The sequence below is a fragment of the Zootoca vivipara genome, chromosome 1, assembly GCF_963506605.1.
Source record: "Zootoca vivipara chromosome 1, rZooViv1.1, whole genome shotgun sequence".
Lineage (NCBI taxonomy): Eukaryota > Metazoa > Chordata > Lepidosauria > Squamata > Lacertidae > Zootoca > Zootoca vivipara.
The window spans coordinates 19,148,045-19,163,963 of NC_083276.1; the positions used below are offsets into that span (position 1 = coordinate 19,148,045).

Genomic DNA, 15,919 nt, shown 5'->3' on the forward strand with positions numbered 1-15,919 from the left:
GTAAACCAAATAAAGAAGAGAAGAGAAGATGCAGACTTATGGGCATGGAACTTAACTTGGCACAGATATGCTATATATTTGTCACTGTTTATAATAGTGTCCAGTCTTTGGCTGTATTGAAAAGTTTTATCCATAGTGGAGGGGTTTTCCTTGACCCCCCCATCCAAAGCTGATACTTACAGATTTGCACTCATTTCTCTACGAGAGAGAGAGAGGGAGGGAGGGAGCGATGCGAGTTTTGCTTGTAACTGTGTGAAAAAAAGTCTTGTTCAATTAATTGTGCTTCAACCTCCAACGCCCTCAGGCAGAGCTTTTATGACGTCTTAATATACTACAGAGTCAATTCTCATTAAGCCGTGTGTCAATAGCCGGCCACGTTTGCCATCACCTCTTGTCAGCTGTCTCCCCTGTTTTGTGTCTGCGCCTCACAATGTCGTGTAGATGTACACAAAAATGATCACGACGAGGTTCAGGATTGTCCCGATAATGCCCAGCATTGCCAAGATGGACTCCTCTTTGCTCTCCTTTTCCTGGTTGCCTTTTTCTTCTTCATTTCCACTAGTGATTACCATCTTGGTAGCCAGTTTCTTAATCCTTCTCCTCAGGCTAACCTACAATGTAAAAAAAGAAAGAAAGAAAGAGAGAAGGAGAGAGCAAAGCAGAGAGTCAGAATACAATTGCTCTATTCATGAATTAGTGAACAGGCAAATTCTGTCAGTGTCAGTTCCTAATTTTTCCAGTCTTCAGTTCTCCACATTTGCACATCAGCTTGCAATTTTTAAAATTAAAACTAAAAAGGCCTCGTGAAAACGCTTCAGTACCTGAGGGCAATATTTACCACACTTCTGTATGCAGTTTTGCATGATGTTGTGACGTGGGGTTTGTGATTTCAGCTCTCTTGACATAACATGCTGGAGACAGTTCTCTAGTAACAGCTCTTTATTAAAGTGAACAAGACTGACTGTGAGGGCAGGAAGGCTACATTTATAGGGACAGGGAACTAGCTAGAAAGGGATACATTTTGGAGGGAACAATATCAGGCAATCACAGTGCTGCCTTTTGGAGGGAACCAATAAGACAGAGGATCCAAATACAGCAGCTTAAATGACCCAATAGTAGCTGTACCCTCTGGAACCAAAAGGCAGTTACTTTATCCTAATGCAAATACAGACAATAAAAATACAGAGATAAAATCCTTTGACTCAATACACAACACCCCTCCCCCCCTAGTGAGCACAGCAGACGTAATCCCTCAGGTACTGTGGGGTCCTACAACTTCTACTTGATCTCCTGACAACAGGTGTTGCAGGTTCTGGATTGGGTGTTACCTGTGGTGGAGGGGCTGCTATAGGGGTTTCGTCAGGAACAGATGGAGTCCCAGACATCTCAGGGTCCCCTACCTGTACCTCGTCATCCTGAGGACTAGCAGACCCTGGTTCATTTGCTGAAGCCCCTGGTGACTGCACCTCTGGGCCATCTTCACTCTGGTCTCGCAGCTGTGCGTCATTAGCCAGGGATGAATTATCTGACTCCTCCCTGCTGAGCGCCCGGCGCCTCAGCTGATCTATATGTCTCTTCCAAACTTGCCCATTTTCCAAGGTCACATAATAGGACACAGGTCCACTAGCCCGGGTGATCACACCGGCCACCCACCGCGGACCTCGTGAATAGTTCCTCACCCAGACCAGATCTTCAGGGGCGAGATACCTTGTTGTGTCAGTCTCAGCCTGGGGGGTTGCTCTTGAATTACGGTTTGGCATTTTATCTGGGTGGACATAATCCAGCACCGTTACCAGTCTTCTACCTAAGAGCAGCTCGGCTTGCGACTTGCCCGTCGCAGTACACGGCGTCGCATGCTGCAAAAATAACATTCGCGCAATGCGAGCCGACCAGTTACCCTCCATTAAGCGTGCAATGGATTCTTTGGCTGTTCTTACCATGCGCTCAGCCTGCCCATTGGAGGATGGGTGAAAGGGCGCAGATGTGACCCCTCTTATGAAGTTATCAGCCAAGAATGCCCTGAATTCTTGGGATACAAAAGCTGCCCCATTATCTGATACAATGGTCTCAGGTAACCCGTGGGTTGCAAACAGCTGCCTCAACACCTTGATTACGGCAGCTGATGCCATGCTAGGGACCATCGCCACTTCTAACCATTTGGAATATGCATCAACGATAACCAAAAAGACCTTCCCTTGGAATGGCCCAGCAAAATCTATGTGCAGCCGGCTCCAGGGAGTCCTGGACTGCTCCCACCAGTGGACTGGTGCTCTGGCCACTTCTGGCCGCACCTCTTGGCATGCCTTGCATGTTCGTACCCATTGTTCTATGTTCTGGTCCATTCCAGGCCACCACACATAACATCGGGCTAGCGACTTCATCCTGACCATTCCCGGGTGTCCCATGTGAAGCGTCTCAAGAACCCTGTTTCTCAGTGGTGCTGGGATGATCACCCTATCTCCCCATAGGAGACAACCCTTATGCATGGACAATTCGTGCTGCCTTGTCGCATAAGGCCTGAATTTTTCTTCATGCGGACCACCTGGCCACCCCCTCCCCACCCAAGTGAGCACACGGGAGAGAACAGCATCTTTCCTCGTTTTCTCAGCTATATCAGTAGCTGTTACAGGAGCCCCCGGAAGTGTTTCTAGCATCATAATGTGCTCCGCCGGAGCAGGATCCTCATTGCTCCCGCCAGGAAGGGGCAATCGACTCAGCGCATCAGCGTGGCACAACTGTTTCCCCGGCACATGGGTCAAGGTGTACTGGAACCCATTCAGGAATATTGACCAACGCAACATTCTGGGGGAGAGAATTTGTGGCGTTTGTTTGTTTGGGTTGAACAACCCTAACAGTGGTTTGTGGTCCGTTTCAATGGAGAATTGGCGACCGTACAAATAATCATAGAACCTTTTGATTCCCGACACAATTGCTAGTGCCTCTTTATCAATTTGAGCATAGTTGCGCTCCGTGGGTGACAACGTACGGGAATAGAAAGAGATGGGCTTTTCCGACCCATCCGGTTCCCTATGACTCAGCACAGCCCCCAGGCCGTATTGAGAGGCATCACATGCCAGGACCAGCGGCTTCGACTCATCATAATGAGCAAGGACGCTCCTGCTACTCAGCATTTCTCGCAAGGAGTCAAAAGCCTTCTGCTGCTCCCGCCCCCATCGCCACACATTCTTTTTCTGCAATAGTCTATGTAATGGTTCAGCTACCGAAGCTTTCTGGGGTAAGAACGAATGATAAAAGTTAATAAGTCCCAGGAATGACTGCAACTCCGTCTTGTTCTGTGGTCGTGGTGCCTCGATGATGGCCTTAATCTTAGCATCTGTGGGGTGGATGCCTGATGCATCAATCTTAAACCCCAAGAAATCCACCGTTGGCACCCCAAAACTGCATTTTTCCTTTTTCAGTTGCAATCCCACCTCCTTGAACTTGAGCAACACTGCACGGACACGCGCAACCAGTTCCTGTGGGTCTTTTCCAGCAATCAAAACGTCATCAAAAAATGGCAAGACCCCTGGCAGACCTCTTAACAGGCGTTCCATGAGCCCTTGAAAAATCCCTGGGGCCACACAAACTCCGAACTGTAATCTGTTAACTCTGAACGCCCCTTTATGTGTGACAATAGTCTGTGCTTCCGCTGATTGTGGGGTTACTGGCAGCTGTTGGTAAGCTTGTGCCAGGTCAATTTTAGCGAACACCTTGCCCCCAGCCAGTTTAGCCAACAGATGTGATACAACTGGAATGGGGTATGAGTTTCCCCTGAGTGCCTTATTGATAGTACATTTGTAATCTGCACATATCCTGACTTCCCCATTTGCTTTAAGGGGCGTGACGATTGGAGTCTCCCACTTAGCAGAGTCCACGGGTGAGAGAACTCCCTGCTTGACCAATTTATCCAGCTCTGCCTCGATCTTGGGTTGCAGTGCAAATGGCACTCGCCTTGGTTTGAGTCGGATTGGGGCCACCCCGGGGTCCAACTCGAAGTCAACTGGGGGCCCTTTATAACAACCCAGTTTTCCATTAAAGAGACCAGCAAATTCCTTGCATAATGCCTCGCTCATCTCAGGGCAGGTTTGGATTGAATTAAGCCCTGAGATACTCAGTCCCAGGGCGGGGAACCAGTCAGTGCCCAGGAGACTGGGGCGACTGCCCTTCGCAATCACCAGTTTGAGTACAGCCTGTTTGTCCCGGAACTGTACTCTCACAGCACACATTCCCATAACATGGATGCGGCCTGCTGAGTACGACTGCAAGGTTGCCGGGAAGGGCTCCAGAGGGGGCAACTTACCCCTGGGGAAGAATGTCTTCGCGGTCTGGTCCGACACGATGGTGAATGCAGATCCGGAGTCCACCTCCATGTTGCACTGCTGACCCTCAATTTTCACCTTGACGTGTGCCTTGCCTTGCGCTGGAAACTGCACGGCCCTCCCGTTGATCTCCGTTACGTAGTGGCAGTCCTTTAGAAAACGAGTTGCTGTGGGCGGTCTGCGATGCTCCAGTCTAGGTGCTCCTGTCGCTCCCGACGCCGCCGATCTACAGACCCTGGCGATGTGACCCGTCTTTCCGCACGTCCGGCACATAGCATCCCTGAAACGACAACTCTTCCGCCCATGGTTTCCGCCACAACCTGGGCAACTGCCTTGGTGATCTTTGTGCACAGTGCAGGCCTGACGCACCAACTCGACCCCACGGACTGGGCTCTGGCTCGGAGTAGCCTCTAGCCCGTCCATGGCATGCGCAACTTCTATCTGTGGCTTAGTGGCCTTGCGACTGGCATCAAGCTCCTCTCTTTCATAATTCTCCGTGGCAGTGGCCTCCTTCAAGGCTGAAGCAAGGGTAACCTCTTCTTTAGCCACGATGCGTCTTCTGGCTTTCTTGCTGCTCAGACCACCAACAAACCGATCCAGGAGAGTCTCTTCCAGATTTTGGAAGCCGCAGTGCTGAGCGAGCTTCCGGAGTTCAGCCAGAAATGCGGATACAGACTCCCCAGCATGCTGCTGCCTCTTATGGAACTCCATCCGCCAGGCCATCTTGGTCTCAGTAGGCGCCAAGTGGCTTGTTAGGCAGGCAAGAATATCTTGGAGAGATGTCTCACTCAGCTTCGCTGGAGCAAGTAATGCCTTGGCTAGCTTGAAGGTCTCGGGCCCACAGTAGCTCAGGAATGTGGCCCTTCTTTTGCTGGCATCGGTGATCCCTTGAGCCACTGCAAAGAACTCGAAGCGTTCGACGTAGTCTTCCCATGTGTGGGGCTCTGATGGCTGGAAGGGCTCCAATACCCTTGGACTCTCCATTGTCCTAGCGGGCAGGGTCGTCTTCTCAGCTGGCCAGTGAGTCTTGTTCTAAGCTGCAATCCGGACTCTGAGGCAGGGCTGTGTTTAACCGCTCCTCAGCATTCCGGATCCCATCCTCGTCGCCAGTTGTTGTGACGTGGGGTTTGTGATTTCAGCTCTCTTGACATAACATGCTGGAGACAGTTCTCTAGTAACAGCTCTTTATTAAAGTGAACAAGACTGACTGTGAGGGCAGGAAGGCTACATTTATAGGGACAGGGAACTAGCTAGAAAGGGATACATTTTGGAGGGAACAATATCAGGCAATCACAGTGCTGCCTTTTGGAGGGAACCAATAAGACAGAGGATCCAAATACAGCAGCTTAAATGACCCAATAGTAGCTGTACCCTCTGGAACCAAAAGGCAGTTACTTTATCCTAATGCAAATACAGACAATAAAAATACAGAGATAAAATCCTTTGACTCAATACACAACACATGATAGGCATGTTTTTTTGCAAAGCAACATCCCCCAATGTAATGCATTTTCATCTGTTGTTTCATTGATAAATGCATTTTGTGCATACAGTACTTTACACCAGCACATTCATTTTTGTACGTTATTTATAGGCTAGGGACCTGCATTGCAAAATTTTGGAGAAAGGTGAATTCTGAAAGATGGCAGTGTTTTGGTTTGCATATTGTCTTGAAAAGTGCAAATTAGGTAACTTCACTTTTTAATAATAATAATAATAATAATAATAATAATAATAATAAATTTATTTATACCCCGGGCATCTGACTGGGTTTCCCCAGCCACTCTGGGTGGCTTCCAACCGAATCGTAAAAACAATACAGCATCAAATATTAAAAACTTCCCTAAACAGGGCTGCCTTCAGTTGTCTTTTAAAAGTAAAACAGTTGCTTATTGCCTTGACATCTGCTGGGAGGGTGTTCCACAGGGCAGGTGCCACTACTGAGAAGGCCTTCTGCCTGGTTCCCTGTAACCTCACTTCTCGCAGTGAGGAAACCGCCAGAAGGCCCTTGGCACTGGACTTCAATGTCTGGGAGAGTAGCTGGAAGTGGGGAGGCAGAAAAAGGTCCTCCTTTCCTTAACTGAAATCTTAGGCATAAGATTCTGAGCCCAGAGCTCAGAAAATGCTCAGGCGAATGAAATTTCCTGTGGCAAAATGTGCCTAGAACAATGGGAGTTTCAAATGCTGTTCATGGCTGAATGGAGATTTTGATATGACGAAAACCACCCAGACCCCCTGTTAGGCTGCACACCCAGACCCTCTCTGGGCTCTGTAACCTGGAGCCAAAAGGGTTCATTTATTAGCCTTTCCCAGGCTCTCAGAAGTTCTGATTTCAAGATCTGACACTCTGCAGCAGCACAGGTGAGGGCATAACAGAACAGGCTTGGCCAAATCTCATTTCTGCTAATATAATCAGAGAGAGAAAACAATCCCAGGAGGTAAACAAGAGTCCCCCACCTTTTTTCTATATTTTCCCTGCACAGAAAGAAAACTACAATGACTTTCTTATAAATAATGCAGAATAAAACCAGAGATGGAACAGGGTTTTTTTCTTTGTTTTTGTTTTCCCTTCTCCTTAATATAAAATGAAACATTTGCAACAAGGACAGCTGCTGCTGGTGGGATATGGTGCTGACCAGTCCCGCTTTTTGAAGCTGCAAGCTCTCTAGGACACTGAAAACACACACACACACACACACACACACACGACTGATATTTGGTCTCTGAAAAGCAATCACATTATCCCAAGCTACACCCACAACTCAGAAGGCTCCATATCCATCAAGGAAAGCAAGACAGGATCTTGACCCACCTGATTTTGCCATGGTTTCATCCCTAAGATGAAAGAAGATTCCACCTAAACATTAGGAAGAACTTCCTGACAGTAAGAGCTGTTCGACAGTGGAATTTGCTGCCAAGAAGTGTGGTGGAGTCTCCTTCTTTGGAGGTCTTTAAGCAGAGGCTTGACAGCCATATGTCAAGAATGCTTTGATGGTGTTTCCTGCTTGGCAGGGGGTTGGACTGGATGGCCCTTGTGGTCTCTTCCAACTCTATAATTCTAAGATCGCCAACTCTGCTGTGATCTCAGCCCCTACCCAGGCTGGTAATATTCTTACAGAAGTTGGGAGCCATCCCCACTCTCTGACGAGCAGTAGCAAGATTCCAGGGGGTTCCAAGTGCTCACCCAGGGTTTGTGCTCTTTTGGAGAGTTGAAGACTGTCATAGTTTTAAGAAATATGATTTATTCACCCATTTACACCTTCAGTCTGCATGGAGGGAGCCCAGATCTTACAGCGTGGTCATTTCGAGAGGGGCTTGTTCCCCACAGAGGTGTGGCATGTCTATCATTATACTGTAAGTGAGATATATGGTGGATTCTTAATGAGTGCCTGGCTTTAGGTCCTGCACAGCTGAGACATGCCCAAGCCCTTTTGCTAAATTTTCACACTGTGCACTTGCCATTTGGGGACAGGATTCCTTAGCCCCCAACCATACTTACTGCATAGCAGTATTTGCAGCAAGTAATGTGTAGGGAGTACCTGATCTCAAACGAGCCCGCCACAGGAAAGATACATCCTGGTCGCTATGAAAAAAGGAAGAGCAAATATTCCAAAGGCTATTAGAAAATAAGAGAGAAGCAGGAAATGTACCCTAAAGAGAAGGGGGAAACAGCTCTTTAGGATCCCAGGGATTCTTATTGCCTGATTCCCAAACAACTAACTTGTGTGGCAAGGCGTCCCCCTTGCCCTTTAGTCCTCCCCATACCAAAGGCACGACAGCTATTATTTTGTGTAAAATCAGGCCACATCTTTATTGACTACAGATGTAGAACCCACGACTTCTGGCCAGCCTGCCAGAAGGTCTTACATTGGGGTCAACCAGAAGTGGGGAAGTTCCTGACCTACATCAAGGAGTAACTCCCCCCACTGGATTGCACCTGTGGAGTGTTGTGGCCCCTCCACCCCCACCTGGATATCTAGACAGAAGCATCTCGCCTGGATCCCTTTAATGGGATATCTCACTTTTGGAGGGATCAGGTGGAGACTACAACCTCTCCTCCGTCCAACACTATGCCTACCCAATGCCTAAACCACCACTTGAGCAAATGCTAACTGCCAAACCACCCATATATGAAGCCAAAACCTTCAGCCTTCAACAGGTGGGAACAACCAGGATGAGCTCATTTTGCTGAAATCCCTGAGAAGGGTGAATTTGCTTCATAACTTTCTTTCTAGAATGACTAGAGACTTAAAAAACAAAACAAAAAAACACCTCAGAGTTTGGAGCTCCTGCTCAGGTGTGCCAATGAAGGTCTTCCTTTGTGCCATCATGCCCACAGATGTCGCGTTGGTGTCCCCAGTGTGGTGTAGTGGTTAAGAGCGGTAGACTCGTAATCTGGGGAGCCGGGTTCGTGTCTCCGCTCCTCCACATGCAGCTGCTGGGTGACCTTGGTCTAGCCACACTTCTTTGAAGTCTCTCAGCCCCACCCACCTCACAGGGTGTCTGTTGTGGGGGGGGGAGGGGAAAGGAGATTGTAAGCCGCTTTAAGACTCCTTCGGGTAGTGATAAAGCGGGATATCAAATCCAAACTCTTCTTCTTCTCCTCCTCTTCCCCTGTCACATATCATGGGCCCGTTTCCTGCTCTTTTTTTTCAACGTGGCTGGTCAACTTGGCATCAGGGCCTGAGGGCACATTTATTTTGTTTCCTTGTCACTGTTGAGGGAGTCAACCACCAGCTTGCTTTTAGGAAAGTTTCCCAACTCAAACTTCGAACAACCACTGCGCTTCAGAAGAGGGGAGCGGTAGCACGTTTAAAAGAAATGATAAATAACAAAGGAATAGTCCGTTCTTTTGTCTCATTCATACAGCTCAAGCCTACGCATTCCCCAGAATCTTCTCTTCCCTACTTGGCGATTTGATCACTGCCGGTGCCTCTCTTCTTCAGGAGATAAGGAAGACTCGGCACTCCAACAGCGTAGGAGCTCACACACCTCTTTACCCCTTCCTTCCGGGGGTTACTTCAGTTTGCCAATCAAAGCAGGTTTCTGCTGTATATCTCTCATCTGCAGAGGGATGAAAGTATCCTCCCAAAATTAATGCTCCCTTATCTCTTAATGTGTCATCACAATTAATAGCCTGGGGGTAGAAAACATGCTGAAATTTCTGAACAATTTGCCTGGGAGATCTGTGATTGTGTATGAAAGCATACAGAACTGGGGGCTGATAGTCAAGCTAGACTGAACAGAGGTGGGACAGATCCTCATTTCCCGGTCTTTTTTTCATGCTCCGTTCAAATAAAGGGAAAGCTGCTCTTGATTTACACCACTGGCAGATGTGGCCTTTGGGAAATGGTTACAAAAGAAGAGGCCTGACTTGTTTTGCAAATCATCAGATAATGCTTGCCAGCATAATGTTGAGCCTGGTCCAACATGGTGTCAAGCAAGTTTCTGCGATGTGATAATTAATTACTTCTGGCGCTGCGGAAGCTGTGAGAGTTGAATCTGTTCAGTTCTCCACGGGATAAGCTTTGCTCGTGCATCTCTCTTGAGCATCTTAATAAATTATTGCTTTTAATCTCAAATCACCATCATTCCCACAACTTTTTCAAGTGCAAGCCAAGGTGCTGGCAACATTCAGAGCCTGTCTCAAAAAAGTTGAAGCATTTCCTCTCAGATTTTGTTTTTTTTTGGGGGGGGGGATGCATTTCCAGAGGGTGCCCAAATGTAGCATAGCAGGTGCTGTTGGTCTCACTCATGAACTACTCTCTGTCTGCAGGGTTGCCAACTTTTAAACCAGCCACTGTGGCACTGCCTTTAACAGCAACAATGCTGTGTTTCCACACTGATTTCTCCCATACATGATACTGAAATTATAAGCACAAGAGCATGCCAGACCCCTTTTCTGGTCATTTGGCAGTGCGGATTCTCCTTCCTGGAGAGCATGTGTTGCGGTGGGGGCCAACAAACTACCCCCTTTGCTGCTGGGGTGGGATTGTTTGGATTACCGCTATGGTGATTGGACCACAGGTTGTTGCCATGTTGCCATTATTTGATTGACAGCCCTGGGGTATAAATAGGCAAGCACGTGTTCAGATCCCCTTCTTTGTCTGCGTACTTCGGATCTCCCTCCCTCCCTATTTTTAGGCTTCTGTGTTGACCTTGCTGTGCCTGTCATGGGGTCGTCCGCATTGATGCAGGGGCCCAGTAGGAATTTTTTCCATCTGGCTGATTGGCTGGTGCTGTCTGGTTTTTGCCTGCTGCATAGCAAATTGTCACAACTTGTAAGGTTGGTGGTTAGGCATTGGTTAGTTTATTGGTAATGGAGGGGTATTGTTGACTGTGGCTACCCCTCCAATTGGTAAGGAATCCAGGGGCTCGACATGCTTTTGTCCGTATCCCCCGGTCGGGGGCCAGGGCCTCGCAAGAGCCCCTGGGAGCCTGAGGGGAGAGGGGAGGGTCAGACACAGCCGACCCCCTGTCTCTCCCCAGAGGGTTTTCCTCTGACTGACTTAGATGTCAGTTCTGTCCATAGGGGACAGTTGGTGGAACCAATGCCTACGCAACCACTCACATACTTTGTATTTTAATAAAGTTGTGGCCAAATTCATGCCAAAAACCCAAATCAAAATTCTGTCTGTGGTGTGAGTTATTTGAGGGGGTGGTCAGGGGACCTCAACACACAACTTTATTCCTCTGGTGCTTGTTGTCGACTAAGGTAGACTAACGATTTCTACAGGGAGTGCAAGTTTGTAAGTTTGCTGGGTTCATTCTGTGGCGTAACAGCTGTGAGAGATTCAACTCTTCTCCTGCTCTAGCTCAGTTGGTTAGACTGTGGTGCTAATAATGCCAAGGTTACAGGTTCGATCCCTGTATGGGACAACTGCATATCCCTGCATTGCAGGGGGTTGGATTCGATGATGCTCAGGATCCCTTCTGACTCTGCAATTCTATGATTTCTATGGTTTCCAGTAAGGTTAATTCATAGTACAGTGGTACCTCTAGTTACGAACTTAATTCGTTCCGGAGGTCCGTTCTTAACCTGAAACTGTTCTTAACAAGAGGCGTGCTTTCACTAATTGGCGCCGCCAGCACACGATTTCCGTTCTCATCCTGGGGCAAAGTTTGTAACCTGAGGCGTTTGTAACTCGAGGTACCACTGTACAGTGGAACCTCGGTTTATGAACACCTCGGTTTATGAATTTTCGGTTTATGAACGCCGTGGACCCATCTGGAACGGATTAATTTACTTCCCATTACTTTCAATGGGAAAGTTCGCTTCAGTTTATGAACGCTTCAGTTTATGAACAGACTTCCGGAACCAATTACACCCATGCTTCGGGTTAAGTACGCTTCAGGTTGAGTACTCCACGGACCCGTCTGTAACGGATAAATCCACTTTCCATTACTTTCAATGGGAAAGTTTGCTTCAGTTTATGAACGCTTCAGTTTAAGTACTCCACGGACCGTCTGGAAAAGATTAATCCACTTTCCATTACTTTCAATGGGGAAGTTCGCTTCAGTTTATGAACGCTTCAGTTTATGAACAGACTTCCAGAACCAATTGTGTTCATAAATCGAGGTAAAACTGTAAAGTCTAGCTCAGTTGGTAGAACATGAGACTCATAATCTCAGGGTCGTGGGTTCAAGCCCCACATTAGGCAAAAGATTGGATTGGATTAGATCAGGGGTCAGCAAACTTTTCTGAAGGGGGCTGGTCCACTGTCCCATAGACCTTGTGGGGGGCTGGACCATATTTTGGAGGGGGGGGGAATGAATGAATTCCTATGCCCTGCAAATAACCAGAGATGCATTTAAATAAAAGCACACATTCTACTCATGTAAAAACATGCTGATTCCTGGTCCGTCTGCGGGCTGGATTTAGAAGGCTACTGGGCCAGATCTGGCCCCCGGGCCTTAGTTTGTCTCCCATGGATTAGATGGTCCACACGGTCCCTTCCAACTCTACAATTCTATGATTCTATGATGGTAAATACTTTGCATTTTTCATGCGGCTATTCAGGGCATGGGGAGGTTCCTACCAGGGTTGGAAAAAACTGTTGTGCACTCATGGGTAAATCAAGGTGCTTCTAGATAGTGTCCCACCTTGTGCTGGAGCAATGTGCAAAGCAGTGGCACAAGATCCAGAGATGCTCTCCACTTGGACATGAACAGCCTAGATCAGCCTTCCTCAACCTCCCATCATCATTAAGATCGTTACTTATATGCCGCTTAATATGCAAAGTCCATAATGAGTTTATTTAAAATCCAGTAAGATAATTTAAAAAGAAAAAAGGTATATACAACATTTAAAACCAAAAATACAAAGAAATGCCTGAGTAAAAAACAAAAAGAAGTTATCTTTCGGTCAAATATCAATAAAAAAATAAAACATAACCGTGCGATGAAATGCCTGTTTAAATAGACAGGTATTTTTTGTTGTTGTTGTTTAGTCGTTTAGTCATGTCCGACTCTTCGTGACCCCATGGACCATAGCACGCCAGGCACTCCTGTCTTGCACTGCCTCCCGCAGTTTGGTCAAACTCATGTTCGTAGCTTCGAGAACACTGTCCAACCATCTTGTCCTCTGTCGTCCCCTTCTCCTAGTGCCCTCAATCTTTCCCAACATCAGGGTCTTTTCCAAGGATTCTTCTCTTCTCATGAGGTGGCCAAAGTATTGGAGCCTCAGCTTCACAATCTGTCCTTCCAGGGAGCACTCAGGGCTGATTTCCTTAAGAATGGATAGGTTTGATCTTCTTGCAGTCCATGGGACTCTCAAGAGTCTCCTCCAGCACCATAATTCAAAAGCATCAATTCTTCGACGATCAGCCTTCTTTATGGTCCAACTCTCACTTCCATACATCACTACTGGGAAAACCATAGCTTTCACTATACGGACCTTTGTCGGCAAGGTGATGTCTCTGCTTTTTAAGATGCTGTCTAGGTTTGTTATTGCTTTTCTCCCAAGAAGCAGGCGTCTTTTAATTTTGTGACTGCCCTATAGGTAAAGGTAAAGGTAAAGGTAAAGGACCCCTGGATGGTTAAGTCCAGTCAAATTTGACTGTGGGGTTAGGCTTATGCCAAGGGAGCTGGCGTTTGTCCGCAGACAGCTTTTCTGGGTCATGTGGCCAGCATGACTAAACTGCTTCTGGCACAATGGAACACTGTGACGGAAGCCAGATGCACAGAAACACTTTTTACCTTCCCACCGCCACAGTACCTATTTAATTGCTTGCACTGGCATGCTTTCGAACTGCTAGGTTGGCAGGAGCAGGGACAGAGCAACGGGAACTCACCCCACTGTGGGGATTCGAACCGCCAACCTTCTGATTGGCAAGCCCAAGAGGCTGAGTGGCTTAGACCACAGCACCACCTGCATCCCAGGGCAGTTCACAGAATTCAGGGTGGTTTACAGTTCCTGCCTCATGAACCACATATGGAACTGTGTTCCAGAGAGTGGGTGGAACTCTGACCATTGGTCATGTTGACTGTGATGGGTAAGAATACCACAAAACCTGGAATCTCATAGTTTTCCCATCTCTGGTTTAAAAGATAAACCCATCGAAAGTGCCAGGTGATGCTATGGGTAAATGCGTCTGACCATTAACCAGAAGCTTGGTGGTTAGAGCCCACCAAGGGCGGCCTGTGGGCAGGATTCCTGCATTGCAGGGGCTTGTACTAGATGAATCTTGGGGGCCTTTCCAACTCTACGATTCTATGACTTCTAACAGGATTTGTGGGAAGGGGCTGTCAGATAAGACACGGGCCAATGGTCTGGGATGATAGGAGTTGAAGTTTAAAACATCTGGAGAGGACCAGGTTGTGGAAGGGGGCAGTCCAAATCCACTAAACAGCAAAAGAGCCATTTGGGTGGAAAGGAAGGATGTAATCAACAACAACTGTAATAGGGTCAATTGAAATCTGGCTACAAAATGGTGCTTTAGAGGAATGTAAGGAGTCAAATGGGCCAAGGGAGAGACATTATGTGGCAGCATAAAGGTTGCAAAGCCTTCGTCATATCCTTCAGCACACAGTTGGGAGGGAATTGCTGTGGCCACGAAGTATGGTGGGAATAGAAGCTACTTGAGGACATGCGGGAGAGTTGGCTGCAAATTAAAGAATTTCCCCTGAGTCAGAAAGGTACTCGGATCTCATAATGGTGAACATCTCCATGCCAGGAAATAAACCTTTTTTGGTCTCCTGAAGTTCAGCAGCACCTCTAACCCACATAGTTAAAAAAAGTAAAAAGGAAAGGACCCCTGGAAGGTTAAGTCCAGTCAAGGGCGACTATGGGGTTGTGGTGCTCATCTCGTTTCAGGCCAAAGGAGCTGACATTTGTCCACGGTTTTCCAAGTCATGTGGCCAATATGACTAAACTGCTTCGCAACGGAACACTCTGACAGAAACCAGAGCACACAGAAACACTGTTTACCTTCCCGCCACAGTGGTACCTATTTATCCACTTGTACTGGCGTGCTTTCAAACTGCAAGGTTGGCAGGAGCTGGAACAGAGCAACGGGAGCTTACCCCATTGTGAGGATTCGAACCACTAACCTTCCGATCAGCAAGCCCAAGTGGCTCAGTGGTTTAGGTCAACCAGGCCTTTGCCTGACCTGACATCCTATACCCTTTTTAAAATGCTGACTCTTTTCGGGGGGGGGGGGGATCTGGTATTTGTTTTGATTTCATGTAAATGATTTTTAATGTGAACTGCCCTGAGACCTTTGGGTTTAGGGCATAGCTGCCAAGTTCCGGCCTGAGAAATAAGGACCGGAAATAGCAGACCGGAAGTAGCCATTTTGGAACTGGGCGGAGCATGCTCAGAAGCTACTTTTGATGCTGCTCTGCCCTGTTCCAAAATGGCCACCACACCAGAAGTCGCACTGCAGCCATTTTGGAACTGGGCAAGGCAGCATCAAAAGTCGCTTCTGAGCATGCTCCGCCCAGTTCCAAAATGGCCGCCGCGCCAGAATAAACCAGGGAAAAACAAAAAAAATCCATTTTTTCAGCTGGGAACAGCTGGAAAAATGGGGGTTTCCCGGGGAATACGGGAGACTTGGCAGCTATGGTTTAGGGCAGTATAGAAAATAAATAAATAAATAAATAAATAAATAAATAAATAAATAAATAAATATCACAGCATCACCTGCTCCCCATAATCCACATAGGATAAGCAATCTGGCCAGTGCTTCTCCAGCTACCCAATTCCTCTACCAGGTGTTGAGTTCAATGAATAATCTCCACCCTTGTCTGCTAAGGCAGAGGCATGCAAACTTCTTGCCCTTGAAGAAAACATGTGGCAATGGAATGTGCCGTTTTGCCCTGCTGGTGCTGTGCCGCTGCCCCACCCTGCAAGACTTCCTTGCCAGCTGGTGCACTCTGCAAGATCTCACCAGAAACTGGCACCCCTGCTGGCACCACTTCTCTGCTGGCAGTAAGGCAGGAGCGGCGCCTGTGGGTGTGCCGCTTCTTGGGCTTCCGCTATAAGTTGCAGTAGACTCCCATCACCACAATTTTTGCAAGTCTGAGAAGGAACGAAAGCGATCATTGCCATAATGGTCAAAAGCTGCGGAGCTTGATCCAGTCAGATTTAGAATTTATTT

General features: G+C 47.5%; 1 protein-coding gene across 1 annotated transcript in view; it reads right to left on the minus strand.

The window, feature by feature from the left end:
* Nucleotides 1–413: 413 nt before the first annotated feature.
* Nucleotides 414–15,919, minus strand: part of TUNAR (TCL1 upstream neural differentiation-associated RNA) — a 50,342-nt gene continuing 34,836 nt past the window's right edge. Inside the window, exon 2 of the mRNA XM_060277450.1 lies at nt 414–611. Within this exon, the coding sequence (XP_060133433.1) occupies nt 426–611 (186 nt within the window). The 3' untranslated portion in view covers nt 414–425. The remainder of the gene's footprint in view (nt 612–15,919) is intronic.